The sequence below is a fragment of the Phytophthora infestans genome, genomic scaffold (assembly GCF_000142945.1).
Source record: "Phytophthora infestans T30-4 supercont1.4 genomic scaffold, whole genome shotgun sequence".
Classification (NCBI taxonomy): domain Eukaryota; phylum Oomycota; class Peronosporomycetes; order Peronosporales; family Peronosporaceae; genus Phytophthora; species Phytophthora infestans.
Window position 1 is genome coordinate 2,194,777 of NW_003303755.1, and position 27,554 is coordinate 2,222,330.

Here is a 27,554-nt window from a genome sequence, read left to right on the forward strand (position 1 = left end):
ATTTTCACGTCATGAGTTGTTGCGTTCAGGTCTGGTATTTCACTAACAGAAAGGGGTAGTGCTTGTAGTCAATGTCGAAGTTATACTCGCAGTAGGTGTTGTGTTGGTTGTGCTGGTTGTGCTGGCCTCAGTAGATCCCGAGTTCGTGTTCAGACTGGAATCCGAGACTAACCATGCATTGAGTACATCACCGAGCATCAGCCCCTCGTCACTCTCATAAGTCGTGAAGTTCATATCGGCCAAGAAGACGTGTTTCGTCCCTTCGACGTAGAACGTAGTGCTGCGAGCGCTGATACTTTGGTAAGTTTCTAAGATCAAGCTCATGTCTGCATAGAAATTTTCCTCAGACACCTGATCAGTGAGCGGGTAGCCTTCGATATCTTCCTCGAGAAGCGCATAGAAGTACCGCTGTGTCAGATCTCCCTAACTGTTGATGAAAAGCCAATTGCCTTGTGGTACATCTTCGATCAATGATTCTGTCATCTCAACCGTTGTAGCAGTCTCTGCGTCGCATTTTGCCATGACAGTAGCAGGCATGCCCAAATTTACGTCACATACTCCAGTGAAGTGCAGCGATTGTGATCCCGTATGATTCGCGGGCACGGCACCGACGTAGCTGTCTGCGATCACCGAAAACCGTGTGCCTTTGGCGCTGACACTCCACAATTCCGCGATGTGGGCGCTGTGAAGCTGTGCACCGAGCGAACCAGCACTTTCGCCACCTACAATGAGGTTTTCGACGTCCGGATAATTTTCCAGAGCCCAGTCCAGCGCTGCTTGGGTGTTGTTGTAGCCGTTCAAATACATGGTGTAATTCAATCCGAGACATTGTGGTTCTCCAAGGGCCTCTGCAATGCTGCTCTCGTACGGCTCCAAGATCCGGTTTCCAGCGTGGACATCCCCGGTGCAGTACGGCACGAATACAATGTTCCAATCCTTAAACGTATTGTCCGAGATGGAATGATTCAGTACACCCGCACTACTTGAGGTTGCAACTGTAGAAAGCGTCGCACTAGCCCCCAGGGAGCATTGCAAGCCAAACGAGCAGGTATCCTCGTCAGTGCATGCGCCACCTCCCTGAAAGAAAATCATCAACTTCGACTTGTCCGAGCCCCCGTTCGGAAAGACTTGGAAGAAATACGTCGAGTTCGTTGAGAACGTCGTCGCCGAATCGGTGTAGTCGTCAAAAGCACAGCGCGTGTTTCCTCCCGGGTAGATAAGAACACTGCCGTCGTCGTCGGACGGAGTGAGTGTATCCACAGCACACATTTCAGAGTCACTGAGCGTGCAGATGGACTCGGCCTTGATTTGAGGAATTGAAGCGATGAAGGCCGTAGCAACGAGCAGAGTGGAGGCGACACTCTTGAACTGCATAGCGGAGATGTTGGAGGGCGGGTGGCAAGCGATGCAGCGTTCACGAGGCTGATTGAAAAATGAGCAGGTGGGCAGTGCTCTCACGAAGCTCACCGAAAGAGAATCCATTCACCTACATCAAGCGAGAAGTTCACGCTGTCGTGCTGTTAAACGATACCTCCACTGTCCTGACAACTTCAACTTGATGTCATCAACCTGGACATTGTTTCCTTGACAATGTCAAGTTGACATACTGTACATAAAGGAATTTGAGAGCATCAAATGCGTGTCAACTTCTTGTTGAGCTGCAAGGATATTACGCAATTGTCGGAGATTGATGATCATGTCCGCCCTGCTCAGCTCGTGGTACACGTACTGTACCTCCGCATCGTCGTTTTCGGTGCGTGAGTTACCGAAGTGTTTGGAAGCAAGGTTGGATCGAAGAAGATTTGCTACAAGAGGAATCAAGATCCCGGCTCACAGAAATTAAAGTTTGCATTCAGTTGAGCCTTCTTACGAGACGGTGAACGGTCAAAAGTTTATTTCAATGCTCCTAGCACGCGCGGGGCGCGGAGGTAGCGGCAGCACTGGGTGCAGTCGTCGATAATGTAGTGGGGCTTGGAGACGTAGGCGTACTCGGGGAGGAAGACGGGGAGGTGCCTGGTGCGTCTGCTGTCGCCGGAGGAGTTGCCGTAGTTGCACCGGGTGTCACCGTAATCGGACTAGGACTTCCAGTCGGTGTCTCGGTCGAGTTTGAATTCAAGCTCGAGTTTGAGATGAGCCATTCATTGATAACATCACCTAGTAGCAAACCTTCATCGCTCTTATATCTCGTAAAGTTCGAATCGGCCAGGAAGACATGCTTCGTACCTTCCACGTAGAAAGTTGTGATACGAGAGCTTACTTTGCGGTACGAATCCAGGATTGTGCTCATGTTTGAGAAGAAATCTGCCTCCGAAATCAAGTCCGAGAAGGGATAACCCAAGATACCTTCTTCGACAAGGGCGTAGAAGTAGCGCTGAGTCTTGTCTCCTTTGCTGTCGATGAAGAGCCAATTTCCTTCAGGTTGTGCGTCCAACAGCGCATCGATCATCTCAATGGTAGTGGCAGTTCCAGCTTCGCAAGCCGCCACAATGTCCTCAGACAAACCGAAGTCGTTGGTGCATGCACCGTAGTACACCAAGAGTTCTGCTGCCGGGTGGTCTTCCGGCACGACACCGACGTAGCTATCGGCCAACACCGAGAATCTCGCACCCTTGGCGTCAACGTCCCACATCTCAGCAATCTTTGCGCTGTGGACTTGAGCACCAAGAGACCCAGCACTTTCGCCGCCAACGATGAGGTTGTCCACGTCTGGGTAGTTCTCGAGTGCCCAGTCCAGCACCGCCATGGTATTGTTGTATCCATTCATGTGCATCGCGTAGTCGTGTCCCAGACGCTGCGAGTTGCCTAGAAGTACCTCAATGCCGCTCTCGTAGGCAGCCGTGACTCGGTTGCCAATGTGAATGTCACCCGTGCAGTAAGGGATGAAGACAATGTTCCAGTCTTTGAACATGTTATCCGGTAGCGAGCGGTCAAGTACACCTGCACTGCTAGCAGTGGCTGCAGTCGAAAATGTGGCACTGGCACCCAGAGAGCACTGCAAGCCGAACGCACACGTGCCTTTATCGGCACAGGCTCCACCGCCTTGGAATAAAATCATCAGCTTCGACTTGTCCGAGCCTCCATTCGGAAACGCTTGGAAGAAATACGTCGAGTTCGTGGAGAACGTTGTATTCGAGTCCGTGTAGTCATCGAAAGCACAACGCGTGTTGCCTCCCGGGTAGATGATCACGCTGCCATCGTCGTCGGAAGGTGTGAGTGAGTCGACGGCGCACGTTTCGGAGTCGCTGAGCGTGCAGATAGACTCGGCCGCGGTTTGATGCACCGAGATGAGTGACGTTGCAGCAGATAGTACGGTAACAGCGTTCGCGAGGCGGAAGACCATTGTTTGGGGGATGTCCTGGGCAGATGTGCACCAGGCGGAGCAAATTCCAAAGTGAGTCTGTGAATTCGCAAGTAGAGCAGGCATCCTGGTCAGCCACCATCACGTCGCAAGCGCCGTGAATGGCATCCAGAGGCAACACTTGCATCACGCGTTAAACCTATCATTCCCATCCAGTCCCACGTTCGTGACACCTTTAAAAGGTCCTTTTTGCATGAACTTCAATATGTAACCCGCTTGGATTATGCCAACATCTTGCCGGGCACACTCTATAGAGTCTATAGACGGTCTATTACATGTAGACCCGCAGGCGCAAAGGACTCAGGGTGGTCGAGACTCTCGGCGAGAGGGCTGCTTGCAGCAACAGAATCAAGTTAAAAGTCCACTCTTCAAGAATTGGCTTTGCCAGGGCTTTCGTGAACTATGCTGAGCCAATTCATGTGGAGCTTGTACCAGCATATCCACGTATGTGATCCCTCTCGTTTACAGGCCAATTAAGAGCGTCAGCGATATTTCCCCCTGCGTCACTGACGCCCTGACGCCGTCAACCGGGACTTCCTCAAGCAACCATCGAGTCAGCATGATAGCTTTTGATTTGTTCTTTTTATCCAATCATCTATCGACTCAGATGTCGAAATGAATCAGTTCAGCTAAGTTATCGTCACTTTCGCGAGGCAATGAAGGCGCCCAAGGGCTACGCGATGGTGGCGGGCGCGGCGGAGCCGGCGGCGTCCCATATCGGATGCAAGGAGTACGTCATGACGGTGTCCAGTCGGCTCTACTTCTCCAGCTTCTACCGCCTCGTGTATTTCTTCATGATCGCCTCTAGCATTGTATGCGTCGCCTGGGTGAGCAATTGCAGTCTCATTTACTATATCCGTTAACACAAAGTTGCTGAGAGAGATCTAATAACTGATACGATTGCACTGTGCTTATTGCTAACGACAGACAGGGATGAATGACTGGAAGATGTATGTCTTATTAAAACCAAGAAGTGGAATAAGCGTGGGCATTCTAACGAGTCTGTTGTGTTATTATAGTCCGTCGTCAGTCGTGTTCATCTCACTGGAGATCACGGTCAGTGCGCTGTTGGTGTTCGAGGTGCTGCTGCGTATGATGGCGTTTAAGAAGGTGAGTGATGCTGCAATTGAAGTGGCAGGTACAAGGAGTAGTGAGGTCTGACTTTGCATATCATGGCAGAGATTCTGGCACAAATGGTGCAACATCTTCGACGTCGTCGCGTTAGGTGCGTTGATTTAAGTGGCGATGCTGAAGGCACTGTAACTCATGATATGCTATCTGCTCTGCAGTTATGAGCCTGGTGTCCGTGGCCATGTACTTTAACGAAGGGGAGGGCGTGTTAGGCGAGCTGGAAGAGGTTGCGGCGGATTCGGTGCTGGCCCTGCGCAATGCAGTGCAGTACGTCAGATTAGCGATTTTCCTCAAGTACGCTCACCAACTTTGATGGCTCTGTAATACTACGGCTGAACAATTGTGTTATTATGTGCAGGAACCGGTCAGATCAGCCCGCGACTATCGGCAAAGATATTGACTTCGAGGAGTTGGCTGTACATCCGGATGACGAGCGAGAAATGATGCTGAACGCGGAGAGTGGAATGAGCTTGGACAGCGATGACGAGGAGGAAATCCAGATCGTGTAGACATGCGTTAAGTGCTGGTCCTGGCGGCCTTGGTGTCATTGTGTTTATCACCTTGTTCGTTGTCATATTTTAGTGTCATGTGCACCGTTTGGTAATGCAATTCAGTGTGTATACCGCATGCAATGTGCTTTGATGATGCTTGGAACAGACAGCGCTCGTATTGAGTTATGTAAGCACACAATGTCACCTAAAAGAACAGAAGCTTCAAAAGAATGGCCCACATCATGTGCGCTCCGCTACGAAGGAGGATAACACTACCAAGTCAGCATTTACAGCTCAGAATGACGAATCACAGGCCAAACAAGCGTACGCACCTGATAACGGCCAGTACTGGTAGCATCTTCTCCTTCGTCAAATGCTCCGAAATGACGTGCCAGAGGTTGTAGAGCAGGAAGTAGAGCGACCACGCCATGGCAATCAGCATCACTACCCAATCCAAGCCGTCGACCGGTGAAACGCACAATATCTGCATACAGAATGTTGTTAGCGTGTCAGTCACATGTCCACTTCACACTGCGACAATATCGATGAGCTCTTACCGCTGCTGGGATGAACATGATCGAGGAGTAGCCGTACAGACACACGAGGAAGAGCAGCGTCATCGGCACTTGGAAGTACTTGCCAACTAGCCAGATCAGCATGGGCAGGCCCAGTAAAAAGATCTCCACTAATGTGTAGGCAGAGGCCAGGCGACTGAAGTCGTATGACCACTCGTCTGCGTTGCCTTCGTAGTCCAAGAAGGACGCTGCATTACTGCACGACGCCAGGCAGAAGATAAGTGTCGTGGAGAGCCAAAACGGACCATACGCATCGGGGGACTTCAGTGCCAGCTCAGCAAACGTAGGGTCCTTCTTGAACGGCACCAGCGCTCGCATGAGACGCTGCTGAACATCCGACGTGTCGACATTGAAGTACTATTGGACATTCCAAGAAGCAAAAGAGTTAGGTTACGCCTCGTAGCATGCACACACTATCAACTGCGACAAACCGGTTGGTAGAACGCCAAGCTGAAGCAGCCGCACAGACCCACGGGGCGTGCAGGTGTGTCGTCTTCTCCATAAGCAGCGTTTTTGGCGCCCATGAGTGTGTCCCTAACCTTCGGGGACATAAGTCCGTCCTCCAGCTCATCGCCTTCGACCACCGAGACCTCTTTACCATGTCCAACCAACCCGTAAGCAGTCAGCTAAAGTGGTCGTATAAGTTCATTCCGCCCCAGTGAACAAACGTACCGAAGTTGAGGTCGGCGCCTCGATCCTGTGCGGTCGTTGAACCGAAAGGGGCAGTATAAACAGCGGTTAGATGTAAGCTAGTGTCCCACGAGGAGATGAGGTAATATATCAGCGTGTTGGTCGCATCAAGCCACGTACGTTCATGGCATTCGCCGCGGACTTGACGTCGTCGTCCATGTTTTTATGATGTTTTGCTGGCTTTTTAGACTCGTCTTTTTGGAATGCATGGATCCCGCTGTTTTCAGCCAATAGAGTTGCAGTGTGGCTAAAGCATCGATGGAAATTGACATGGGCAAGTGGCAGCGAGACATGGACGTTGGAGAAACAAATAACGTGTCTTGCATTGTGTGTGCAAGCTATTAGTGATTTGTAGTTTAGTCTAGGTCCTGCGTGGGCACGACAGGCACGGCGGGGGCGCTGGCGGCTTCAACCTCAGGGGCAACGGCAGCGAGTTCAGCCTCCTCCTCGGCATCCTCCAGCTGGGCCAACAGCTCGTCATCCTCGTCAGCGGCATCCTCGGCCTTCTTGACGATAGCGGCAACGTCAGCGGGAGTCAGACGCTTGGAGTCCTGCGTCACCTCAAGCGACTTCTTGCCGGCCTTGCGCTCCGCGGCAGTCACCGTAAGGACGCCCTTGGAGCTGACAGTGAAGGTCACCTCGATCTCAGCGTCGCCCTTAGGCTGCGGGGTAATGCCGGACACACTCAGCTGCGCTACGAGCGTGTTGTCCTTGGCCATCAAACGCTGGCCCTCGTAGATCTGCAGGAACACAGCCTCCTGGTTGTCCTCCGAGGTCGTGAACAGCTCCGTAGCCGTGGCGGGCAAGATAGTGTCGCGCTGGATAAGCTCCGACACACTGCCATTGGCCAGAGCCACAGACAGGTTGAGCGGCACCACGTTCACCATGTTCAGTGGCTTCTCCGGCTCGGGCACGTCCACGAGCTCGGCAAGACCCGAAGCCTCGATGGTGGCACCGAAAGCGACAGCCTCATCGGGCGACATCTGCGTACGTACGTTCTTGCCCTCAAAGTACTTCTTGACAAGGTTCTGCACCAGCGGGATACGTGTAGAGCCACCAACCAGCACAACGTGGTCGATGTCCTCCTTCTCGAGTTCGTTCTCCTCCAGAATAGCGTCGATCTCGGTGATCGTCTCGTTCACGTAGTCAGTAATGAGTTCCTCGAAACGAGGACGCGACAGCTTGAGCGCAAAGTCCTCGCCCTCCATAAGAGAGTCGACCTCGATGTTCGCCTGCGTCTGTGTGGACAGCGAGCGCTTGGCGGTCTCGCATGCAATGCGAAGACGGCTGGACGTTTTCTGGTTGGTCTTGACGTCCAGCTTGGTCTTGCGCATGAACGACTTGGCACAGTGCTCGAACACGGCAGCCGTGAAGTTCTCTCCGCCAAGAGTGTCCTTGCCCTTGCTGGCCACAACCTCGAACAGACCCTTGTCGGCGTTAAGCAGAGTCACGTCGTGGGTGGCACCTCCAATGTCGAACACAAGCACATACTCGGGCTTCTCATTGCTGGTAGCCTCGTCCAGTCCGTAGGCAATGGCAGCGGCTAGAGGCTCGCTCAGGTACGTCAACACATTGACACCGGCCTGTTTGGCGGCGGCGTCCAACAGCTCCGTGTACTTGTCGTCCGTGTGAGCTGGTTTGCTAATGACCACGTGCTCAAGCTTCTCGCCCGTAAAGTCCTCAGCCAATTCCTTAAGGTTCTGCAGCAGTACAGCCATAAATTCCACAGGGGTCACGGGGTGCTTTTCGCCGTTGCGCTGGGTCTCGACCTGAGCACCCTCGGAGCCCTGCGTGACATCGAAAGGCCACTCCTTGACAAAGTCACGGTCCTTAATATCGGCGTGGGCCTTGCCCAGAATGCGGTTGAGGTGGAAAATGGTGTTGTCGGCGTGCGACGGCAGCTTGTTGACAGCCGTGTCACCCACGATCACCTCCTCGCCTTCGAAGCACACGTACGTGGGCGTAGTACGGAATCCCTGGTCGTTGGCGATAATGTTCACCTTGCCGTTGTGCCACACGCCAACGCATCCGTGCGTCGTGCCGATGTCAATTCCTGCGACGACCATGTTGCCTGGTTTACTACTGCTACGTACGGCGTGCTAGAGGACCGATCTGAGTGTGGAAGATGTTGCTGATGGATTGGCGGCCAGCCACTGGCCACCAGTATTTGACAAAGCCTTAATGAAATCAAATGAATTGTCCTGGTACTTGATTGGTAGAAATAAATGTGTCAGATTTACAAACACGATGACTTCAGGATTTATTATCATGATGCCTTCGTAATGCTCTCGAACTCGTCGCGGTGGTCTCCATGCCTTTGCAACACCCATTACTTGGGCAAGAGACCAAGAACAGGCAAAACGAGTAGCAGTTGGAACATTCGAGGGCCGAGGAGTCCTCGCCTTGACAAGTGCCGTAGTTGGAAAACAGCAAGCCTCACGGATTGTTTGGGTGAATGAACTTTGGAGGTTAGTCAAGCACAGGCGTGGGGAGCGTCAGCAATCTGAAGAAGCCGTCGGTCAGTATCGCCACGCCGTGACGACGCTGGTGATGATTGACGAGAAGAGGAAGAGTACTAGTCCAAGGGAGCCCGGTCCCCAGGGCCCGTGTTGTGTGAGGGTCGATAAGCACTAACCAGTCCAGCCGCCTACATTATCTTCTAGACTGGACAGTCCCTGGGAAAGCCTGGTCTGGGAGAAAGTTGTGGCGATGCCCTGATGTTTTTCATGTTTTTCTGCTGAAAATCTCTCCAATGCCTATTTTTTCTATCGCGAGCCGTTGTGACTTCCATCTCTCGACAGCTGAAGCACATCACCTAAGCAGGTTTAGCTGTATTCGATGTTTCCTTCATTACACGCCTACGCACGTGGGGTGCTGCTTGTCGAGCTCTCCTTTGTCGTTCTTGGCAACAGGAAGTAAAAGACACTCGCACCGATCTGAATTAAGTTGCGGCTGCTTAGCGCTGCTGGGGGCGATGAAAAGCTGAGCTCCCGTCCGTTAACGGAAATCGGCGTTCGGAGACTCAGACACTCGATCACGAAGCTGCCGGTGAGAGCGTTCCACGAGATCACTGCATGTCTCGTTGCAATCATACTGTCGTTGCCGATATGACAATCGACAAGGCCGCCAGGAAGACCCTGGAGGTTCCCAAAGCCCATGTCCTTGTACAGAGTGCACCACTGAGACTCCATCCGTCCAAGCACTACGAACGGCTCAATGAAGAAATACTGGAAACTCTGACCCTGTATCATATCAATAAAAAGAACAGTGAGTCTAACCGCATCAGTGTATCGGCAACTGCGAGCCATATCGTACCTCCAGCTTCGCATATCCCAGTGGTGAATTCTGTGAGCTTCTCTCTTGCTGCTTGAGTTGAGCACTCATCATGGCGTTTTGATAAACTGGTCGCAAGAACATCCGACTTGCCTCTCGCTCCAACGCCGTACAGCTTGTCCCTTGGTTAGTTGAAGCGTGTTCTACCCGGGTATGGAAATTGAGCACTCTACTCGAACTGAAACGAGCAGCACAATCCACACAAGTAAACACCAGTCGAGGCCTCACGTAGCGCTCGCACTCCTGAATCATAGTCAGTGCCCCAGACTCGCTTTTGGCACTAGGCGACGCTGATTCTGCTCGATCTGGAGCCTCATAAAAACCCGGGAATGTGCTGTCATTCAGTCCAGTGTACACCACGTTGCCCTTCTCGTCAACATACTGATCATGACCTCCCTTGGCTTTATTCAGCATCAGGATCTTTGGAGCATTGCACTTGCGGTTTTTGCACGTTTGCTTCCGTAGTCCAGGTCCTCCATACTTCTTCATATCGAGGCAATGAGGACATTTCATGCAATCAGGAGCGTTGCACCCTTCGCATTCCCCACACCGCACCACACGTGACTTGGCAGATCGAGAACTTAAGTCACTGAGAGACAACTTATCGTCCAGTAATGTGTCGCTCGCCGGTAGCAACAAGTCACGTGGAGAATTCATCGTTGCATCGGAATATCGAAGAGACTCGTCATCCGAGTCCCCGTTCCCGTACGTTGCGGTCGACACAGACTCTCCGTCGCTCTCTGCAGACGAATACGCCACAGAGCCATCGTCATCCGCCTCCATTTCACCCTTCACGCTGCTCGCATCTCTGGATCCAGCACGCTTCGTCTTGCTGCGCTTCCTCTTTCTTGTCGCATATCCCCATATCTTCGGATTTAAGCACTTGCGGTCCTTACAGGACTGCTTGCGAAGACCTGGTCCACCGTATTTCTTCATGTCCTGGCAGTGTCCACATTTCATACAGTCCTCCGCCAAGCACCCCGAGCATTTGCCACAACGCCCAATTCGTTGGCGAGAACCTGGTGTCCCATCGCTACCTCTACGCTTCTTGACGGCAATCGGTGCCTTGATCGTCAGTTGCGAGTCCACAGGATCCATCGCGGCATCTTCCGGTTCAAGTTTGCCCTGTCGACAAGCAAGCGAGTTAGTATCCGTGAAAGACAGAAAAACGTATAAGAAGGGATTTCACCTTCGCCGGGACGTGTGCACTAGGACGGCTGCGAGATTTCCTATTCACTACTCGCTTCACAGGCACCATAATTGACGGCTCTATTGCTCTCACAATGCCTTGTTTGTTGAGTGTGTCCAAAGCAGCCATCTCGATTTCGCTGTTCTGTTTGGTACGCGACTCCACCTTCGTCATAAACGTCGAGCAGGCTTCCTCATTCGAGTCGAGCATGAATGCCTTCACCATGTTGCACGCCACACCTATTTGATCTGGATGAAGAGCTGCACTATTCCATGCCTACCAAACACAAATCCGCAACAACAATAGTACGTCAGTAAGCCTGGGAAGTAGCAAAAAGCGACAGCTATGCAATAGCTCACCAGCAGCTTTCGTCGTGAGCTAAACAGTTCGGGCACGAGAAAGTGGAGTAGCTTTCGCGCGTCGATAGTAAACGAAGGCTGGCAAAGCAGCAACCGTTGGCGACATCGAAGCGAAAGCAGTTGTGGCCAAATGGCTGCAATCTGATCGGTAGCTTGTCCTGGAATTTCAATAATACTGAGCTGACACTGCAGTGAAGCCACGATCCCGATATCCTCCATAAATACTTCGTAGCTGGTGAGTAGAACGTGTGCTGACAGGTTCCGGCTTGAAAAATACTCGTTGCTCAGCAGCTGCAAAAGGTTTCGACGATCTTGCTTGCTTCCCCAATACGGATACAACTGGATAAGCTGCTCAGACGACAATGCCTTCTCCCAGCGAGCAAGATCCGAACCGGCGGCCACCACGACATAAAATGCCGACGTGCGTTGGTACAACGCAACCTGAGCCATAAACGCACCGACCTGGATACAAATCATAGAGATCAGTCGTTATAGACGACGTGACATGCACAAATGTCGACCTACCTTGAGGCGCTCGGCATCACAACTGTCTCCTCCAACAATAACTCCATTCGATCCTCGTTTGTACGAAGCAAATAATTCGCCAGTATCCCCGCGAAGCATCACTTGTGGAGGATAAGACGTCCCAGTTGGAGTCGACTTCGTACTGGAAGCTCGAACCTGCGTCAAAAGTGTTGCCCATTCGTCCATGCCTAACGGGTTTGTAGTGCCTCGCTGAAAAGGATTGGCGCTTATGGTCGAAGACACCTTCGGCAGTTCTTCGGACGTCGTTGGTGCGAGTCGAAAACTATCAGCGTGGGATCTGGCAGCAAAAAAATGTCAGCAGGTTCAGCAGGTTCCGATAACCTACTAGATCTCACCTTTTCCACTCGTCATCAAAGTCCATAAGAGCTCGCTGGTGGTCCTGGAAGAGCTGTAAGCCGGTGATCCGAGCTAAGTCACTAGCACCAGAAGAACCGCGCTTTGGGAATCCTTTATCCAGCAATTGGGAGCAATAAACCTCAAGCTCTGCGATAAGGAACTCGTTAAGGGAGAGATGATCAGCTCGCTCCACCCTGTTCTTCCCTCCATTTGTCACGTGCTGAGGTTTCCTTTTCGGCTCTGAAGCTGATAGAAACCCGTCTTCACTCGAGGTTCGATTAAGTGGCAACATTGTAGACTGTGGTGGGGACGAAGTCGACATGACCGAGTCGGCTGAACGCGATGTCGGGGCGTCACTTCTTCCTCCAACGCCAGCCGAGTTTGTACCTTCAGATCCGGGATCAGCTAACGAGGCAGTCCGTCGCGTTTCGGTCGCTGAGCTGACATCCTTCGTCTGCTGTCCATCGTTCAATTCACGCTGCTCGGAGCTGTCAACGTGCTGCTGCATTGACGATAGACACATACTCTTCAATGTCCCGACTTGTCTGAGAAAATGAGAATTCACAGCGGTTAGTACGCTATCGTTAATTTATAGTCCAACTCAATGGAAACCATCAACTCACGAGGTTTGCTCGTCCGCCGTGTTGTCCTAGTTTAACACATAACAATGCCACAATTCTGTCAGTATTCACTACCTATCCAGCTGTTGACAGTACAACCAACCTTGCTCTCACTTTCCTTCCCAAATCCAGTAGTCTTCCCTTCGGCCCTGCATCCCACAAAACTAAAACATAATTATCAGCACTTGAGGTCCATGCAAATCTCGTTGAAGCTGCAGCTCACCCCCGCTTCTCCTCATGTCGGACCGTAGGCTCCTCTTTATGCACATGTTCCGCCTCCACCGCCGGGTGCACCAGGAAGGCTGCATTGTAAGCCTTTTCCAGTGCGTCGTACACCGGTTCGCCCGAAGCATCCGGCCGCGAGTCGTACTCGCGACCTGTCGGGATGACCGCCAAGGATGGTCCCATCCTAGCGCGCGCATTCTCTAGTTTCAAGCGTACTTGTTCCTGCTCTGTGTCTCGATGCGCCATCGTTTCTTCGCTCTTCATCGTCCTGCGAGTGATAGAGAATCGTCTCATTAGTGTCGTCACAGTAGCAAGTACGGACGCATCCTCCGCGCACGAACCTGGAAGCGCTGCCTTCCGCCAACATAACGAGTCCAGACATGCTCACGAACCGCTGTCTTGCCCGTTGGCCACCCGAGGTCCGCATCATGGTCAAGCGACCGCGCGAAAAACTGACACATCAGTTTCACACCAGATTGGTGTGGTATACAGCCTAAGATTGTGCTCGACACATGAAATGGATGCAAATCGATTTCTGAGCCAACGGTTCAACTTGCCGTTTTGAATTTCGAATCTACAGTATCGGCATGACCCGCACCAAGAAGAGTGCGCGTCGCGGCAAGCGCAACGCCGATGTAGCTCCAGCTACATCCAACAAGAAGCAGAAGAAGAACACGCCTAAAACTGCAAATGCTACTACTCCTGCTGCAACTGCAATTACCAATGGAGAGAAGGGCAGCCGCGAGTGGGCTGAGAACACGTTGACAAAGCTGCTGGGTGGCATGTCGCTGGACACATTCCTGTCCGAGTACTTTGAGAAGAAGCCGCTGCATGTGCGCAAGGCAGACAAGGGCGCATTATTCGACAGCAATCTGTTCTCGCGCAAGAAGTTGCTTAAAGTCATGGAGAAGCAGCACCGGTCATTGAGCTTCGGCAAGGACCTCACGGTGTGCAGATACGTCGACTCAGAGCGCGAAAACTTTGACGGCGAGGACACTAATGGCCATGCTACGAGTCGACAGGTGGCTAGTCTGCTGGACAGAGGCTATAGCTGTCAGTTCTACCAGCCGCAACGATACGAAGACGGACTGTACGAGCTGAATGCAGCGTTTGAGGACGTTTTCGGCGGTCTGGCAGGCTCCAGCGCATACTTGACCCCTGCCAATTCGCAAGCATTGGCGCCGCATCATGATGATGTCGAAGTTTTTGTGGTTCAGACGCAGGGCCGCAAGAAGTGGAAGCTTTATCACCCGCTGGTGGAGCTGGCGGGTGAACACAGCTCGGACCTGGCAGAGGATCAAATCGGTGAGCCGTGGATGGAGCTGACTGTGGAGGAAGGAGACCTCTTGTACTTCCCACGTGGCGTCATACACCAGGCATGCACGGACGAAAAGGAATTTTCCACGCATGTGACCATCTCAGTGTACCAGCACAACACGTGGGCTAATTTCCTGGAGGTGGCGCTGCCCCGTGTTATCCGTCATGCATTCGACTCAGACGTCTCGTTCCGTGAGGGTCTTCCGGTGGGCTACCTGGACTCGGTGGGCACCCAGTTCCCAGCGGACTCGGCAAAGGCGAAGGAGTTTATGGCAACGTGCAAGAAGCTGGTGGGCAAGCTGGCTGCTCACGTAAGTGAAAAAGACTTGCAGGAGGCTGCTGATGAAGCTGCCCTGGATGTGCTTGCAAACCGTCTACCGCCGCCATCAGAGGGAAAGGACGACGATGACGAGTCTGGCCCGAGTCCGCTTGATGGAAACGTCTCCATTTGCTTCAAGAACCGCTCACATATCCGCTTGTCGATTGGTGAAGACGAGATGAAAGAGGCGTTTGTCGCCGTCTATTTCTCGCTGCACAACTGTAGGCGGCATCACATGGGCCTGTGCACATGTGACGGTGGAGATGATGAGGAGGGCAAGGAACGTGAGGAAGAAGGCGATGGTAGTGACGCTGGCGAGGAAGCTGAGACTAGCAGCGCCGACGGAGACCATGGCGACGACCAGAGCGATGACGAAGATGGAGACCTCAGTGCTGCGTTTGGGCAAATGCCTCCTCAACCCAAGAGCATCGCTTTCCCAGGAGACTTGGCACCTGCGCTTATGAAGCTGTACGCCACCTCCACACCTGGAGCATCAATTGACGAGCTAGCAAAGGCTGCCAGCGACGAAACCGCAGTGCGCGGAATGCTTTTGCGACTGTGGTCCGAGGGCCTATTGGACGTCACTACGCAGCCGTAGTCAACAACTAACACAGATTCAATCACAAACAATGTCCATTGTGTTTTGAGAGAAAGTATAGCTCGTAAGCATCTCGCTAATTGTGCTCCTCCGTTCCTCACGTTCCTCAAATTCCAACGTTCGCTTATGTTCCTCTCCAAGAGCTGTACATATTCCACGTTGTATTTCAATTGCCTGATGGACACGACTGCCGAACATCCGGACGACGAACGCAGGCTTCTTATCTAATGCAGTCCATGATGGTCTGACTGATTTCTTCCGCCTCCGAACGCACGCCCATCTACACGATGTAACACGTTAGCAAGAATGCAATGTATGGTCGTACAGCAACACAATTCACAACGTACCTGCAGAATCATGCTGCCGCTCTGCTCATCGAACGATATTCTCGACTTCACCAGTGCCTTGACACCACCGACAAACACACCGGACAACAGGAGAATGTGCGCCTTCGCCTTTGGCTGCGGCACAGCCGTGTTCTCGCAGGGCTGCATGCCGAGGTTCTCAATAACAGCGGCCACGCCCTCCACGAGGCTCTTGTACTTCAGACCATAGCTGCCCTTAACCTCGGCACCGTCGCCAATGTGCTCCCAAGCCGAACGGAAGTCGTTGACGGGAACCTTGGCCATCAGGTCCGACGAGCCAATCTCGATTTCCTCCATCGGGTACTCCTCGTCAAAGCCGTCGTCTTCGACTTCACCGGACGACGGGTTCACCTCGTGTACCTTGAACTTCAACTGGAAGAAGCATAAAACAATAGTCAGCAGCAGTACGAAACAGTGATATCAACGGTGAAACATACCTCCACATTAGCAAGCTGAACGATGGGGTAGACACCATCGCCAGTGTACTGCAAGCACACGTAACACGAGCCGGTCTTCCCGTAGGCCAACTTATCCAGCGGAACAACCGAGTGTACCTGCCACACTTCCTCTGGTTCCATCACGAATCCAACGTTCACATTCGTGAGAAGCTGGTCGCTCACAGTGTTAAGCACCTTAAACTGTTGGCAAGTACATCAATGACAGCATCAGCAGAAATACTCTCTCCTGTTTGCCTTCAATGGGTGCACATACCTGGAGCACAATGTGCTTCGCGAACACGTGCTTCGTGCAGCTAACGACATATTCAGTTTCGGCCTCCGTTAGCTCCAGGCGCTTGGACGAACGGAAGAGTGTGCCAAGCTCGGCGAACTCCGGAATCTACAGAAATGACACAGAAGCAGAAATTTGTCAGCAGAGCACATACTAAAGAGCAAGCCACGCTTGGACGCACCGTGTACAGTTCCTTAGCAACGTCCTGCGGCTCCGGCGCAGCGTCCGCTTGCATCGGATCATTGTCAGCTTCGGCGTCGTCTACGTTAGCTTCGACGACGTCCTCGACCACTTCAACGTGCGGAAGGGCCTCGAAAGTAAGCGGACCTTCAGCGGGGCGCAGTTCATACTGGTCAATCGACTTCTGCAGTGCCGCTACACTCATGGGGAAGTCCTCCACAAGAAGCGTACGGCTAGTGACCTCATCGCCCTCCAGAAGGGCGAGATACATGGTAGCACGGTCGCGAACTTCATCATCGTCATCAAGTTTACAGCACTGCAGCAGCGAGGACACGCTGACGCGGAGCGATGCAACGCGAATAGCAAACTGAGCAAGGGCCGAAACGGCCGAAGCGCGTACCGGTGCATTCTCCAGAATAACACGGTTACGGATGAAACGAATGTACCGCGCCGGTGCAGACGTGGTCGGTCCCTTCTGACCCAGTACTCGTAGAATCTTGGTGGATAACTGAGTGAACTCGCAGTCCTCGATGAACTCGCACAAATGAAGCAGCGCAGTCTCCTTGCACTCCTGGATACGGTCGATCAAGAACAGAATAGCGTCCGTAATCGTCTTCTTGAACTCGTATCCACCCTCCTCACGGAGGAAGTTGGCCAGAAAATTAAGCAACACCCGGTGCTTCTGAGGATACTTCAAGCACAAGCTCTTAATAGCCTCCACAACGACGATCTTGAACTCGTCGGCAATGTCGCCCATGAACGTGGAGATCTGCTTCATCAAACGGTCGACGCTGGACTCGGCACCTATATATACCGATACGGTTAGCTACAAAGTCACAGCAGCCATCTCCACGACCAACGTACCAGTCTTCAACAGCGTAGTGATGGCCAGAGTCGCAATAGATCGATTGGAGTCCGTGATAAGCGCCTCCATGTCTTCGTTGCAGCGCGTCACAAGCATGGGTTGGGTAAGTGCCACCTGACTGAGAGTGCGCACCGCAGCGAAGCGCAGAGTAGGCTTTGACGAGCCCAGGAACAGCTGCAGCACGACAATTGCCTGCGTCAGGTCACGCGCGTCCACTGGCAGTGCGCATAGAGCCTTGGCAGCCTCATAGATAACCATCTATCATGTCGATAAGAATGTTAGCAACTTCAAACTACATTAATAAAATCAATCCATCTTCTGAGAGTGTGTACACGTACCTCGTTCTTCTGACGCAGCATCTTCTGCAAGAAGGCATAAAGTGGAGCGGCGTCTTGACCGTTCGCGTTTTCTCGCAACAGAGCCGCCGTATAGCGGATGAGCAAGCAAGTAGCAAGGCTGGAACGCAGGTTGGTCTTCTGGAGCTGCGTGATGAACTTGGACACAGCGAGCTTGTCGTGCTGTCGGATCTGATACAGGAGCGAGACGCCGTGATACTGCACCATGTCGTGCGTGGAGTTAGCGGCCTCCTGCACCTCGTTCACCCAGCGTCGCACGATGTCCGGGTTGTTCTTGATCAGGTGAATACCAGACACTAAAGCTGAACTAGCCACAAGAGCGTTGCGGTCCACAATGGCCTGCTTGATGTAGCGCTCAATTGCGTTCAACATGGAGCCCTACATCACCATATCAGCATTAATAAGTCTACTATCACAAGCGCCACACTGGTACTGTAGCTGAGACGTACATCAATGATACGACAGAGCACTCGGATAGCGTTGGCACGGTACAGATCCACGTCGGAGCTCATGTCCTTGGTCAAACTCTGAGTCACAATGATCACCTGATAACCACAACACGCGTCAGCGTCCGCGCTCTTCCAGCTATGCTGTGTCTATACGTGTGTAAGCTGAGCTGTACCTCGTCGGCCGCAGTGGCCTCGGCCACTTCCTTGATAAACAGATACATCATACGACGCAGATTGGCATCTTTGGATTGAAACAGCTTGGTGACGCCGAAGAAAACAGCGGTGGTCTCTGCGCTAGTGAAGGGCTCCCCCTGTGTAAGAATGTGCAGCAGCTTGGTGATCAGCTGGCAGCATTTCTTGGGGTGGCGAGTCACTGTGTTGGCATCCGAGAAGATCTTGGTCTCCTGTAGCACCGTAGCCTTGTCCAGTCCCTGGAATGGCGACACTGTGGGGGCGACCGGAACATTCACGGTCAGTTTAAGTTGATAAAGGTACGAACAGCAGCTTCCCAGCAGGGGGAGACTAGAGGATGCTGATCTTTATTACAGCCGTACCTTGGTCCTCCTCGTCGTTCTTAAACTTCTCCTTGATGTCAGCCATGACGGACGAGATTGTCATAGCTGATCCGCCGCGGCCAGAGTCGCCTCCGGCGCCGTACGTGTCCTGGCCTGCTCCCAGTTTCATGGCTGCTGGCTACCTTGGATCGAGTATTAGCCGCGTGGCTAGAAGTGGGAGATCTGACGCCTCTTTTATTCGTCGGACAGCGGACCTCGGATGCCGGATGCCGGCTGCTTGTGTGTCTACACTTGTCAGCTGATTAGTGGACCCTCTGTTTCGCCACCCACCAATAAAATAAAGACAATACCGATTCCGCCAATCAGCGCGTGTGAAGCGAGCCCGATTGAAAAGCTACCATCATTGCGAGATGGAGCCACATGTTTATAATTTGAGCGGCGCGCGGGAAAAAGTAGCGGCCAACGCTGCATGAAGGTTGTCATTCCGAGATTTGACTCACGCAGTAAAAGCAGTTTCTACTCTCCTCTCTACCAGCAGCAATGGCGAAGACTCCCTCCAAGAAGGCCGCAAAGACGGTTGCCAAGTCCGGCAAGGGCAAGGGCAAGAAGCGTGTTGAGTCGTACTCGACCTACATCTACAAGGTGCTGCGTCAGGTGCACCCTGACACGGGTATCAGCAAGCGCGGCATGTCGATCATGAATTCGTTCATCAATGACATTTTCGAGCGCATCGCTTCGGAGGCCGGCAAGCTGTCCCGCTACAACAAGAAGTCCACGCTTTCCAGCCGTGAGATCCAGACTGCCGTGCGCCTCATGCTCCCTGGTGAGCTTGCCAAGCACGCCGTGTCGGAGGGCACGAAGGCTGTGACCAAGTTCACGTCGGCTTAAGTGTCAACTTACCAAAGTCGCCCTACTGTCACACAAGCTGCGGCTTTGGGTTGACTTTCTTTCTATCTTGGTGTTTTTTAACACCACCCTTTGCTCGAGAAATTTATTAGCTGTTTGTTTTATCTATTTTTCACGAGGTATTAGAAAAGTAGATGCGGAAATTGCGGGAATGAATCTCCGCCATTGTGCTGCGCATGTGTTCAGTTTTACGCTCAAGAAATTAGAGAGCGGTTGGTGCTTTGGAACTTCTCGACACAGATTGTTTCATGAGTCCTGACTCAGGTCATTAGCGCAGCATTTTAATACAGTAAATTTATAGGGCGCGAAAGGTTCACCGAGACACGAGAACAGTTCCTTGAAGTGCTTGTAATACTACAGTAAAACCTTGCTGTAGTACAGTACTACAGTGGTACTACCTCCGTTTTGAAAAAGAAAACCATTTCAAATTATATGATAGCCTACCAAAATACATATCCCCTCTATGCCGATCACTTTTTGGATTTCGAATCTCCCGCGCTTTCCCGACCAGACTGGCTCCCGCTCCCAGCTTTCATTTTGAAAGCTGGAGATCAAACAGTGAGCGCCAGGCCGTCTGGAAGACCTTACTGCTTCGCAGCGTGGGAGGAGTGCTCAAACATGGAGAGATCGTTCGGGTTGCAGCGTACTTCCGTGTGGGCCGCCAAGTTGTCGAGCGAATTTGGAGGCGTGGAATCAATTCAATGGGAGATCGAGTAGCAGCCGTGGTCAAGTCAAGGAAGAGCGCATGTGGTAGGAAGAAGGTGGTTCGAGCTGAGCTGTGCGAGAGAATCGCTGCAGTTCCTGTCAATGAGCGCGAAAACCAGCGTCTGCTTCAGCGCGCGTCCAACATGAGCTGCTACCTGGTTCAGTAGCTGATCAAGGAAGGCTACATACGGCGTGCGCTCAGACAGACCCGCCCACTACTTACACCCACGCACAAGTTGGCGCGCTCCGGCACAAGGACAAGCAAGTACGAGCTGGCACTCTCCCTACGTCACTGCCTTGTGACGCTACCTCACCCGCCAATGCTAACGCGTACATGCTGCTTCTTGCAGCGAGCAGCCCCCCACCGCCTACCGCTAAAGTTCCAGAAGCCCCACTGAGCGCCCCTTCAGAATGTGGCGATGTAGTTGCCGTCTTAGATCCGTTTTTGTATCTGTAGTTGCACGGCGGAGCATGAACGCCTGTGCCTTGCTTAGTTTCTCACTGTCACCTCTCGCCATAAAGCTAGCTAGCCAGCCTCTCACAAATTAATAACCCCCAAATGAACGAGGCGGAGCGCTGCGCAAAAAAAAAACAAATGGTTATCTTTTTCCGAGCGGAGGTAGTACTTAAGTACTGCACACGCCTTGATACATGTACATACAACGAAGTAGTACGATCGTTTGAACAACTACAGTAGCATTCCGATGCTGAATGCATGGAAAGATGTACCTTCATCCTCTGGATAACAGAGGTTCTCCCACGACTACTAGTGGTACTTGTGTGACCTCAATCGCTTTTGCCTCTCTCTATCTAGTAATAATTTAACTGGTTACGCATCTAAGCCTACAACGAATTGTTTGACTGTTCTTTTAAAAAGGGTGGTGTTAAAAAACACCAGAATGAAAGGTGTTGGCCTGACGAGGTCAAACCGACACGAAAAGAGTAAGCAGGCTCACAAAGGAGCTCACCTACTTAGCAGCTAGAGCTACGCAGTTGCGGACAAACAACTTACGAGCGCTCGCCACGGATGCGACGGGCCAGCTGAATGTCCTTGGGCATGATGGTAACACGCTTGGCGTGGATAGCGCACAGGTTGGTGTCCTCGAACAGACCCACCAGGTAGGCCTCGGCAGCCTCCTGCAGAGCAAGCACAGCCGAGCCCTGGAAACGCAGGTCCGTCTTGAAGTCCTGGGCAATTTCACGCACCAGACGCTGGAAGGGCAGCTTGCGGATCAGAAGCTCCGTCGACTTCTGGTAGCGACGGATCTCACGCAGAGCGACCGTACCGGGGCGGTAACGGTGAGGCTTCTTGACACCGCCAGTGGCGGGGGCCGACTTGCGGGCGGCCTTGGTGGCGAGCTGCTTGCGTGGGGCCTTGCCACCGGTGGACTTGCGGGCGGTTTGCTTGGTACGAGCCATTGTGTTTCTTTTCTTCGAAGTTGAGAACTTGAGGGAGAATTTGAGAATGAGCTTGACATTGTGCTTGCTGTTGGGCCACTCAGCGGACCCCCTCTAATAAGGTTCCGCCAATGAGCGAAGCCTATTTTTAGATGATGAGAGATTGACCAATCAACCACTCCGAAGTGCATCCTGTGAAAAACGTCTTGTTTGGCTGAGGGTAGGTCTCCGCCTTTTCAAACCGAAAAAAACAGAGACTCGGTACCGGTATAGAGGGGCTTGGCCACAAAAAGCGCGGGTGCTCCCAACTCTCATTCTTCAATTTCCGGCTTGGAAACAACAACTTTCCACTCCTCTTTTCTCAAGAAAATCAACTACTGAACAATGTCCGGACGCGGCAAGGGCGGCAAGGGACTCGGCAAGGGCGGCGCTAAGCGTCACCGCAAGGTTCTTCGTGACAACATCCAGGGCATCACCAAGCCCGCTATCCGTCGTCTCGCACGTCGTGGCGGTGTCAAGCGTATCTCCGGCCTCATCTACGAGGAGACCCGCGGTGTCCTCAAGGTGTTCCTCGAGAACGTCATCCGTGACTCGGTCACCTACACTGAGCACGCTCGCCGTAAAACCGTGACTGCCATGGATGTCGTGTACGCTCTTAAGCGCCAGGGCCGCACTCTGTACGGCTTCGGCGGATAAGCGCATTTCGCTTAGTGTTTCAGGTCGCTTCGGCAGCCTAAACAGCAACTTTACCATCACTGGCTGCTTTTTGAGCTAGCCTTTGTTGCGAGGAGCTCTGATTCCTCACTCTTCACCTGGTGTTTTTTAACACCACCCTTTTCAAAAGAATCTGTGTTTCTTCAGAACAGTACCGTGTACTACTGTACTATTACTATTTGTCGATCTATTGCAAGTGGCGAATGTGGCATCAAAAAGTGTGGATTTTGGTGCTGCTGTTTCCTCTATGAGCTACTGCGTAACGTGAGGTACCGGAAAAACAAGTTTTATTAATACTATTACGTAGTACTAGTAATTAGTACTTCAGCTCTTGTTTGCCCCTTGCTGAAATGCGTGTGTCATCGACGATTAGCACTCGTCAGGTCTATTTATTATTGCAGTAGAACAAAATTCGATCGTCCGCGTTAGGGTACGGGTTATTATTTGTTGCAGCTGTGTACTTCTGTAAGTACAAGTTGTTGTCAACGAATGCATTTGGAGCATAGCTACTATTACAACAGTACGTACAACAACACGTAGCGGCTTAAATCGAGCTACTGCGTTGAATGGCGGGACTCTTTTACGAAATTAGCTGCATGCCGATGTGGTGTGTAAGGAACACGTCTTGAAGTTCTTGGTGAGAGCACCGCAGCTCCAACAGCGGGTAACGCGATGTTCGAGTAGATATCTGTTTGATGATCCCCGAGCGCTCCAACTCGTCACAAATGAAAAGCAGTCCGCGCAGTCGCGGGATCGGCACGAACGAGTGAGTCTTGCACAAAATCGCAAACCGCTCGATCACAGCTTCCAGTTCCGCGCCATTCTTATTGACCCCACGAGTTGCGTTTGAGCGTACTTCCATGCGCAAAGCGACCAGAAACGTGCACTCGAACTTGCTGCACGCACGGAGGCGACTCATTGGCGCTGACACCGACACGGCCTGCTGTGCATCGTGCAAATCTTGACCTGTCACGAACAATTCACCTTTATTTGTTGCAGCTGCAGACCGGTCAAGCTCAGTAAGCCTGTGCAAACACACCTCCGCAGACTTGCGGCAAAGCGACAGCGCCTGACGCACATCACCCGACTGGTGTGCCAGCGTCTTGGCACAGATCTGGATAGCCTCCTCACTGAAGATGTCTAGCTGAAGTAGTCGCTGCTGAATGATGTTCTCTAGCTGAGCTCTGGTGTACGCTGAAAAGGTAATGCGGTGGCCACCCAATCGACTGCGGATCTTGGTTGGCAGTCGCTCTGGCAAGTCCATAGTGTTGGCAATACCAACCAATACAAGCTTCGCCGAGGCGGAGGTCTGCCATTCTAGCAGATTATACAGTACCTGGTTCTTGCCGGCCAGCATGAAGTCCATCTCGTCCAGTAGCACCAGCAGCATGGGCCGCGTTGAACTCTTGGTGTGGAACTCGCGTTGCAGAATCTCGCATCGTCGTGCAGCGCTCACGTTCGCACGCGAGGGTTGAAGCTCACTATCCTCTTCTTCAGTTGTAGGTGGGTGCAAGGCCTTCCATAGTACAGTATAGGCGACGTCTGGCCGTGGCATCTGCAGCCCGTTGACTTCCACCCATGCAAAGTTGCGGAGCTTCCCGCTGTCTCGCTGAGCCTCAAGCATACGGATTACCTCCTTCACGATGGATGTCTTACCCGCTCCTGGGAGGCCACTGATGTAGATTGGTCCACCGGCACTCTGCTGCTCGATGGAGGAGCGAAGCGCCGTGTAGATTTCGTCGCGTTCTTCCTCACGCCCGGTCATCACGCGAGGGAGACTCGACAGCTGCAATTCTTTGCATGCTCGCTGTAGCTTCTTCACCGCAGCGTTGGCGGCTGGAGGTAGTGCACCTGACACTTTGTGGGGCCTGTTAGCGTCAAATTGGTCGCTTGACGGCCGCTTGAGAGGCATCTCATTCCTAAAACTAAAAAAACAATACTTGTAGAGATGTAAAAAGCAAGTTGCGAAAAAAGTGTTGTTTTGCTTCTTGACAAAAAGAAAAACTTTATATCGCTTTTTTTAATTTGCAGATACCGGTATTTTAACTTCATGTTAGAAATCTTTAAAATACTTTTTTAACTGTATTTTATTGGAGTCTAAAATGGCTAAAGGCATATTTCGAACCGTCTTCAGGTTGCAGCTTATTTCACCGAGACCTTTGCTTAAGCGCTATCCCTTGTTGTTTGAGCTGTCTTCAGGTTGCAGCTACGTTGAATCTGACACGGACGATGAGAGCCGTCCGGTGTCACTTCCAACACCACACGTGTGTGTCGGCGCTAAATTTACTCTTTTCTGTGGAACCACATGACGCCTATTTGGGGCGAAGATGCCTGCAAAATGAGGCCATCTCTTGACTTGACTCATTGTCTGACGCAAGTATTTTTCGCGTTGCCTTCGCGACCAACAAAATGTCACTTGGGATGTTCGACTGTTTTCAGCAAATATTAAGTGAATCGACGCGGTGGCAATTTCATGAGAACACTTTTCGTCCCAGTAGGCGGCGTTTCCTCACTAGCACCGCTCCAGCTTCTCGTGGTGGCGGCTTTCTGATTTAGGTATCAGCGCAATGCAAGCGGAAGATCGGCGTCCGTGCTTCTCAGAAGTGGTCAAGTTTGTGGTCAGCTCGAAAAAGATGTAATAACAGGCTTACAAGCGTGTATTGCTTTTCAAGTCAAGACAATGCGCTGAGATGTCGGCAATTTTAATTAGTGGCCCGAGCCTGGCAACAAGACAAAGTATCTGCCAACTTTCCGACTGCCTTGTCGATTTGGTGGCGAACATCTCGCTCGTAAGCGAGACTCACTTCCAATTCGGCTGGCTAGTGATAAAGCACTCGAGTCAGCCTCTCACGACACACCGATGAAGATCACGCATTTGATACAAGCGGCAGTGGCCGTCGCAGGAACAACTCAATCTTTTGCAGCAGACACGACATCGAGTGGCGGCTACATGGCTCCGTTCTCGACTGATGAACCTTCCGATCTCTTCCAGCGTTACGACACCCTCACCGAGCTAGCGCCGATCATCAACGTAGCTTCCGACTTGCTCACTAAGCCGATTCCCACCAACAAGTGGTGGGGAAACCTCATCCACACCACCAAACAAGACATCAACACGGTGGCCAACCCTGCCTGGTCCAACCCGTACGCTCTCAAGCTACCCAAGCAAGCACCCTTTGGTCTCCAGGCCTGCTACTCGTACACATACCGTAGCATGGCCAATGAGGTGAACGGTGTCGTCAAGTACTACTTGCATGCGTTCCGCAATGATCTAACGCTATCGGCGACCGAGTTTTCGTCAAAACCTGACTACGAAATCTATTCGTTCAGCGACATGGGTGCCAGTCTTCGTACTTGTGCGTCAGGAAGTGACAACTGCATGGATTCGTCTCTTGTAAACGGTATGGCGTTCGTCTCCGCCACGTACTCCGGTCTCACCGCCAGCATTGTGTCCGAATACGCAATGACCATCGTAGACGACTCGACTGCGGGCAAGTACGTCATTCAACTGGCAAACAGCCAGACGTGGGTTGTTTATTCTAGCGACCCCAGTGCATCCTTCTCGATTGACAGCACAGGCTCTGCTCTTGTGTCTAACGCACCGTACACCGGCACGCTTCGAGTGGCGATTCTTCCTGACAGCAACGAGCAGAGTGTGTACGATGACTACGCGTCCTGTATCATCCACGGTGGTAATGTGTCTATGGAGTCCCGCACCTCCTATACGTTGCAGTGGGAAACTGAGGGCAGTGGATGTGATAGCACGGGTCTTCTTCACTTTGCTCTGCCTCATCAAGTGGAAGTCATGGACAACGCCATCACCGCACAGTCAAGCGACGCCATTGTCCTGCACTCGTCCACCCGCGGTCAGATGGTGGGCCAAGTGTCGACGTCCGGGAGCTGGACGCTGACGGAGAGCGAGGCGGACGAAGAGGTGGATTTTTACCCGGCTAGCAGACGGTCTGTGGACGTGGTCTCGAAGATTAAGCTGCTGCCGACTCTGCAGAGCGACATCGATAGCGACTGGAGCTTCAGCACAGGCAGCTGGTACTTTAATGGCAAGGCGTACCAGAAGTACGCATCGCTCTGCTTGATGGCCGCTGACAGCGCTGTTGTGGGCGATGACACTACACTGTTGAGCACCTGTCTGACGAAGCTTGAGAAACTACTTGAGCCGTTCCTTAGCAACACTCTTAGCTCGCCTCTCGCGTATGAGACCGCCTACAAGGGCATCGTCACCAGCCAGGTCTTCACCGCCAACAACATCGATGTGGATTTCGGCAATGGGATCTACAATGACCACCACTATCACTACGGCTACTGGATCACGGCGTCGGCTATTCTGAAAAAACTAGATCCGACGTGGTCGGGGATGCCGCAACTAGAGACGATGGTATGGACGATCCTTCGCGATGTTGCCAACCCAAGCGCGGATGACCAATACTTCCCTACGTTCCGCCACTTCTCTTGGTATTTGGGTCATTCGTACTCGCACGGTGTGACCCCCATGGCTGATGGCAAGGACGAGGAGAGCACATCGGAGGACCTCAACTTCTTCTACGGCATGAAATTGTGGGGACAGGTTTCAGAAAACAAGGCGGTGGAAGACCTGGGGAGTCTCATGTTGCGCCTCAATGCTCGCGCTGTCCGAACCTATTTCCTCATGACATCAGACAACACGATCCACCCGCCTCAGTTCGTTCCCAACCACGTCACGGGCATTTTTTTCGACAACAAGGCTGACTACGCGACGTGGTTCAGCGCCGAAAAGTATTGCATCCATGGTATTCAAATGATCCCTGTTTCGCCTATCAACGGTTTGGCACGCACGAAGACGTTCGTCCAGGAAGAATGGGATGATATTCTGTCAAAGGAGGCGATTGTTACGGGCAGTGATACCTCCAACCCGTGGCTATCGTTGTTGCTTGTGAACGAAGCTGTCATCAACCAAGCTGATGCACTGGCGAAATTAGCGACAGCTACCATGGATGACGGTCTCACCCGTTCCTGGGCTCTGTACAACGCGGCTTCACGTGGTGGCACACCTACTCCGGAAACACCGACGTCTACAACTGCCGCTCCGGGAACGCCTACGTCTACTACTGTCGCTCCGGAAACGCCAACGTCTACTACTGCCGCTCCGGAAACGCCTACGTCTACTACTGCCGCTCCGGAAACACCCACGTCTACTACTGCCTCTCCGGAATCGCCGACGTCTACTGTCGCTCCGGAAACACCCATGTCTACTACTGCCTCTCCGGGAGCGCCGACGTCTACTGCCGCTC

General features: G+C 52.4%; 13 protein-coding genes across 13 annotated transcripts; 5 read left to right on the plus strand and 8 right to left on the minus strand.

The window, feature by feature from the left end:
* Window positions 1-42: 42 nt before the first annotated feature.
* PITG_03543 (carbohydrate esterase, putative) lies at window positions 43-1,374 on the minus strand (the record flags this gene model as incomplete). Its single annotated transcript, XM_002906557.1, has 2 exons — window positions 43-423; window positions 490-1,374. 2 exons carry the CDS (start codon window positions 1,372-1,374, stop codon window positions 43-45), a joined length of 1,266 nt encoding a protein of 421 aa, XP_002906603.1.
* A 532-nt stretch (window positions 1,375-1,906) lies between these two features.
* On the minus strand, window positions 1,907-3,424 carry PITG_22718 (uncharacterized protein; the record flags this gene model as incomplete). The annotated part of the gene is made up of 1 exon (XM_002906558.1): window positions 1,907-3,424. One exon carries the CDS (start codon window positions 3,422-3,424, stop codon window positions 1,907-1,909), a length of 1,518 nt encoding a protein of 505 aa, XP_002906604.1.
* Window positions 3,425-4,014: 590 nt separating this feature from the next.
* PITG_03544 (uncharacterized protein) lies at window positions 4,015-4,998 on the plus strand (the record flags this gene model as incomplete). The annotated part of the gene is made up of 6 exons (XM_002906559.1): window positions 4,015-4,185; window positions 4,286-4,308; window positions 4,378-4,468; window positions 4,538-4,583; window positions 4,648-4,783; window positions 4,848-4,998. 6 exons carry the CDS (start codon window positions 4,015-4,017, stop codon window positions 4,996-4,998), a joined length of 618 nt encoding a protein of 205 aa, XP_002906605.1.
* Window positions 4,999-5,185: 187 nt separating this feature from the next.
* On the minus strand, window positions 5,186-6,398 carry PITG_03545 (uncharacterized protein; the record flags this gene model as incomplete). The annotated part of the gene is made up of 6 exons (XM_002906560.1): window positions 5,186-5,234; window positions 5,313-5,464; window positions 5,538-5,912; window positions 5,987-6,147; window positions 6,228-6,252; window positions 6,366-6,398. The coding sequence occupies 4 exons, from the start codon at window positions 6,104-6,106 to the stop codon at window positions 5,186-5,188; spliced, it is 696 nt and encodes a 231-aa protein (XP_002906606.1).
* Window positions 6,399-6,543: 145 nt separating this feature from the next.
* Window positions 6,544-8,368, minus strand: PITG_03546 (hsp70-like protein; the record flags this gene model as incomplete). Its single annotated transcript, XM_002906561.1, has 1 exon — window positions 6,544-8,368. The coding sequence occupies one exon, from the start codon at window positions 8,309-8,311 to the stop codon at window positions 6,602-6,604; it is 1,710 nt and encodes a 569-aa protein (XP_002906607.1).
* Window positions 8,369-9,103: 735 nt separating this feature from the next.
* PITG_03547 (uncharacterized protein) lies at window positions 9,104-11,576 on the minus strand (the record flags this gene model as incomplete). Its single annotated transcript, XM_002906562.1, has 4 exons — window positions 9,104-9,487; window positions 9,561-10,703; window positions 10,768-11,043; window positions 11,127-11,576. The coding sequence occupies 4 exons, from the start codon at window positions 11,574-11,576 to the stop codon at window positions 9,104-9,106; spliced, it is 2,253 nt and encodes a 750-aa protein (XP_002906608.1).
* A 1,843-nt stretch (window positions 11,577-13,419) lies between these two features.
* PITG_03548 (nucleolar protein, putative) lies at window positions 13,420-14,998 on the plus strand (the record flags this gene model as incomplete). Its single annotated transcript, XM_002906563.1, has 2 exons — window positions 13,420-14,957; window positions 14,995-14,998. The coding sequence occupies 2 exons, from the start codon at window positions 13,441-13,443 to the stop codon at window positions 14,996-14,998; spliced, it is 1,521 nt and encodes a 506-aa protein (XP_002906609.1).
* Window positions 14,999-15,104: 106 nt separating this feature from the next.
* On the minus strand, window positions 15,105-18,715 carry PITG_03549 (coatomer subunit gamma, putative; the record flags this gene model as incomplete). Its single annotated transcript, XM_002906564.1, has 10 exons — window positions 15,105-15,367; window positions 15,435-15,824; window positions 15,890-16,090; window positions 16,164-16,289; window positions 16,363-17,165; window positions 17,226-17,484; window positions 17,565-17,960; window positions 18,032-18,127; window positions 18,205-18,476; window positions 18,586-18,715. The coding sequence occupies 10 exons, from the start codon at window positions 18,713-18,715 to the stop codon at window positions 15,308-15,310; spliced, it is 2,733 nt and encodes a 910-aa protein (XP_002906610.1).
* A 328-nt stretch (window positions 18,716-19,043) lies between these two features.
* Window positions 19,044-19,536, plus strand: PITG_03550 (histone H2B; the record flags this gene model as incomplete). The annotated part of the gene is made up of 1 exon (XM_002906565.1): window positions 19,044-19,536. The coding sequence occupies one exon, from the start codon at window positions 19,087-19,089 to the stop codon at window positions 19,432-19,434; it is 348 nt and encodes a 115-aa protein (XP_002906611.1).
* Window positions 19,537-21,165: 1,629 nt separating this feature from the next.
* PITG_03551 (histone H3) lies at window positions 21,166-21,576 on the minus strand (the record flags this gene model as incomplete). Its single annotated transcript, XM_002906566.1, has 1 exon — window positions 21,166-21,576. One exon carries the CDS (start codon window positions 21,574-21,576, stop codon window positions 21,166-21,168), a length of 411 nt encoding a protein of 136 aa, XP_002906612.1.
* Window positions 21,577-21,889: 313 nt separating this feature from the next.
* PITG_03552 (histone H4) lies at window positions 21,890-22,412 on the plus strand (the record flags this gene model as incomplete). Its single annotated transcript, XM_002906567.1, has 1 exon — window positions 21,890-22,412. One exon carries the CDS (start codon window positions 21,940-21,942, stop codon window positions 22,249-22,251), a length of 312 nt encoding a protein of 103 aa, XP_002906613.1.
* Window positions 22,413-22,849: 437 nt separating this feature from the next.
* On the minus strand, window positions 22,850-24,181 carry PITG_03553 (origin recognition complex subunit, putative; the record flags this gene model as incomplete). Its single annotated transcript, XM_002906568.1, has 1 exon — window positions 22,850-24,181. One exon carries the CDS (start codon window positions 24,179-24,181, stop codon window positions 22,850-22,852), a length of 1,332 nt encoding a protein of 443 aa, XP_002906614.1.
* Window positions 24,182-25,129: 948 nt separating this feature from the next.
* On the plus strand, window positions 25,130-27,165 carry PITG_03554 (endo-1,3(4)-beta-glucanase, putative; the record flags this gene model as incomplete). The annotated part of the gene is made up of 2 exons (XM_002906569.1): window positions 25,130-27,086; window positions 27,143-27,165. 2 exons carry the CDS (start codon window positions 25,130-25,132, stop codon window positions 27,163-27,165), a joined length of 1,980 nt encoding a protein of 659 aa, XP_002906615.1.
* Window positions 27,166-27,554: the final 389 nt, after the last annotated feature.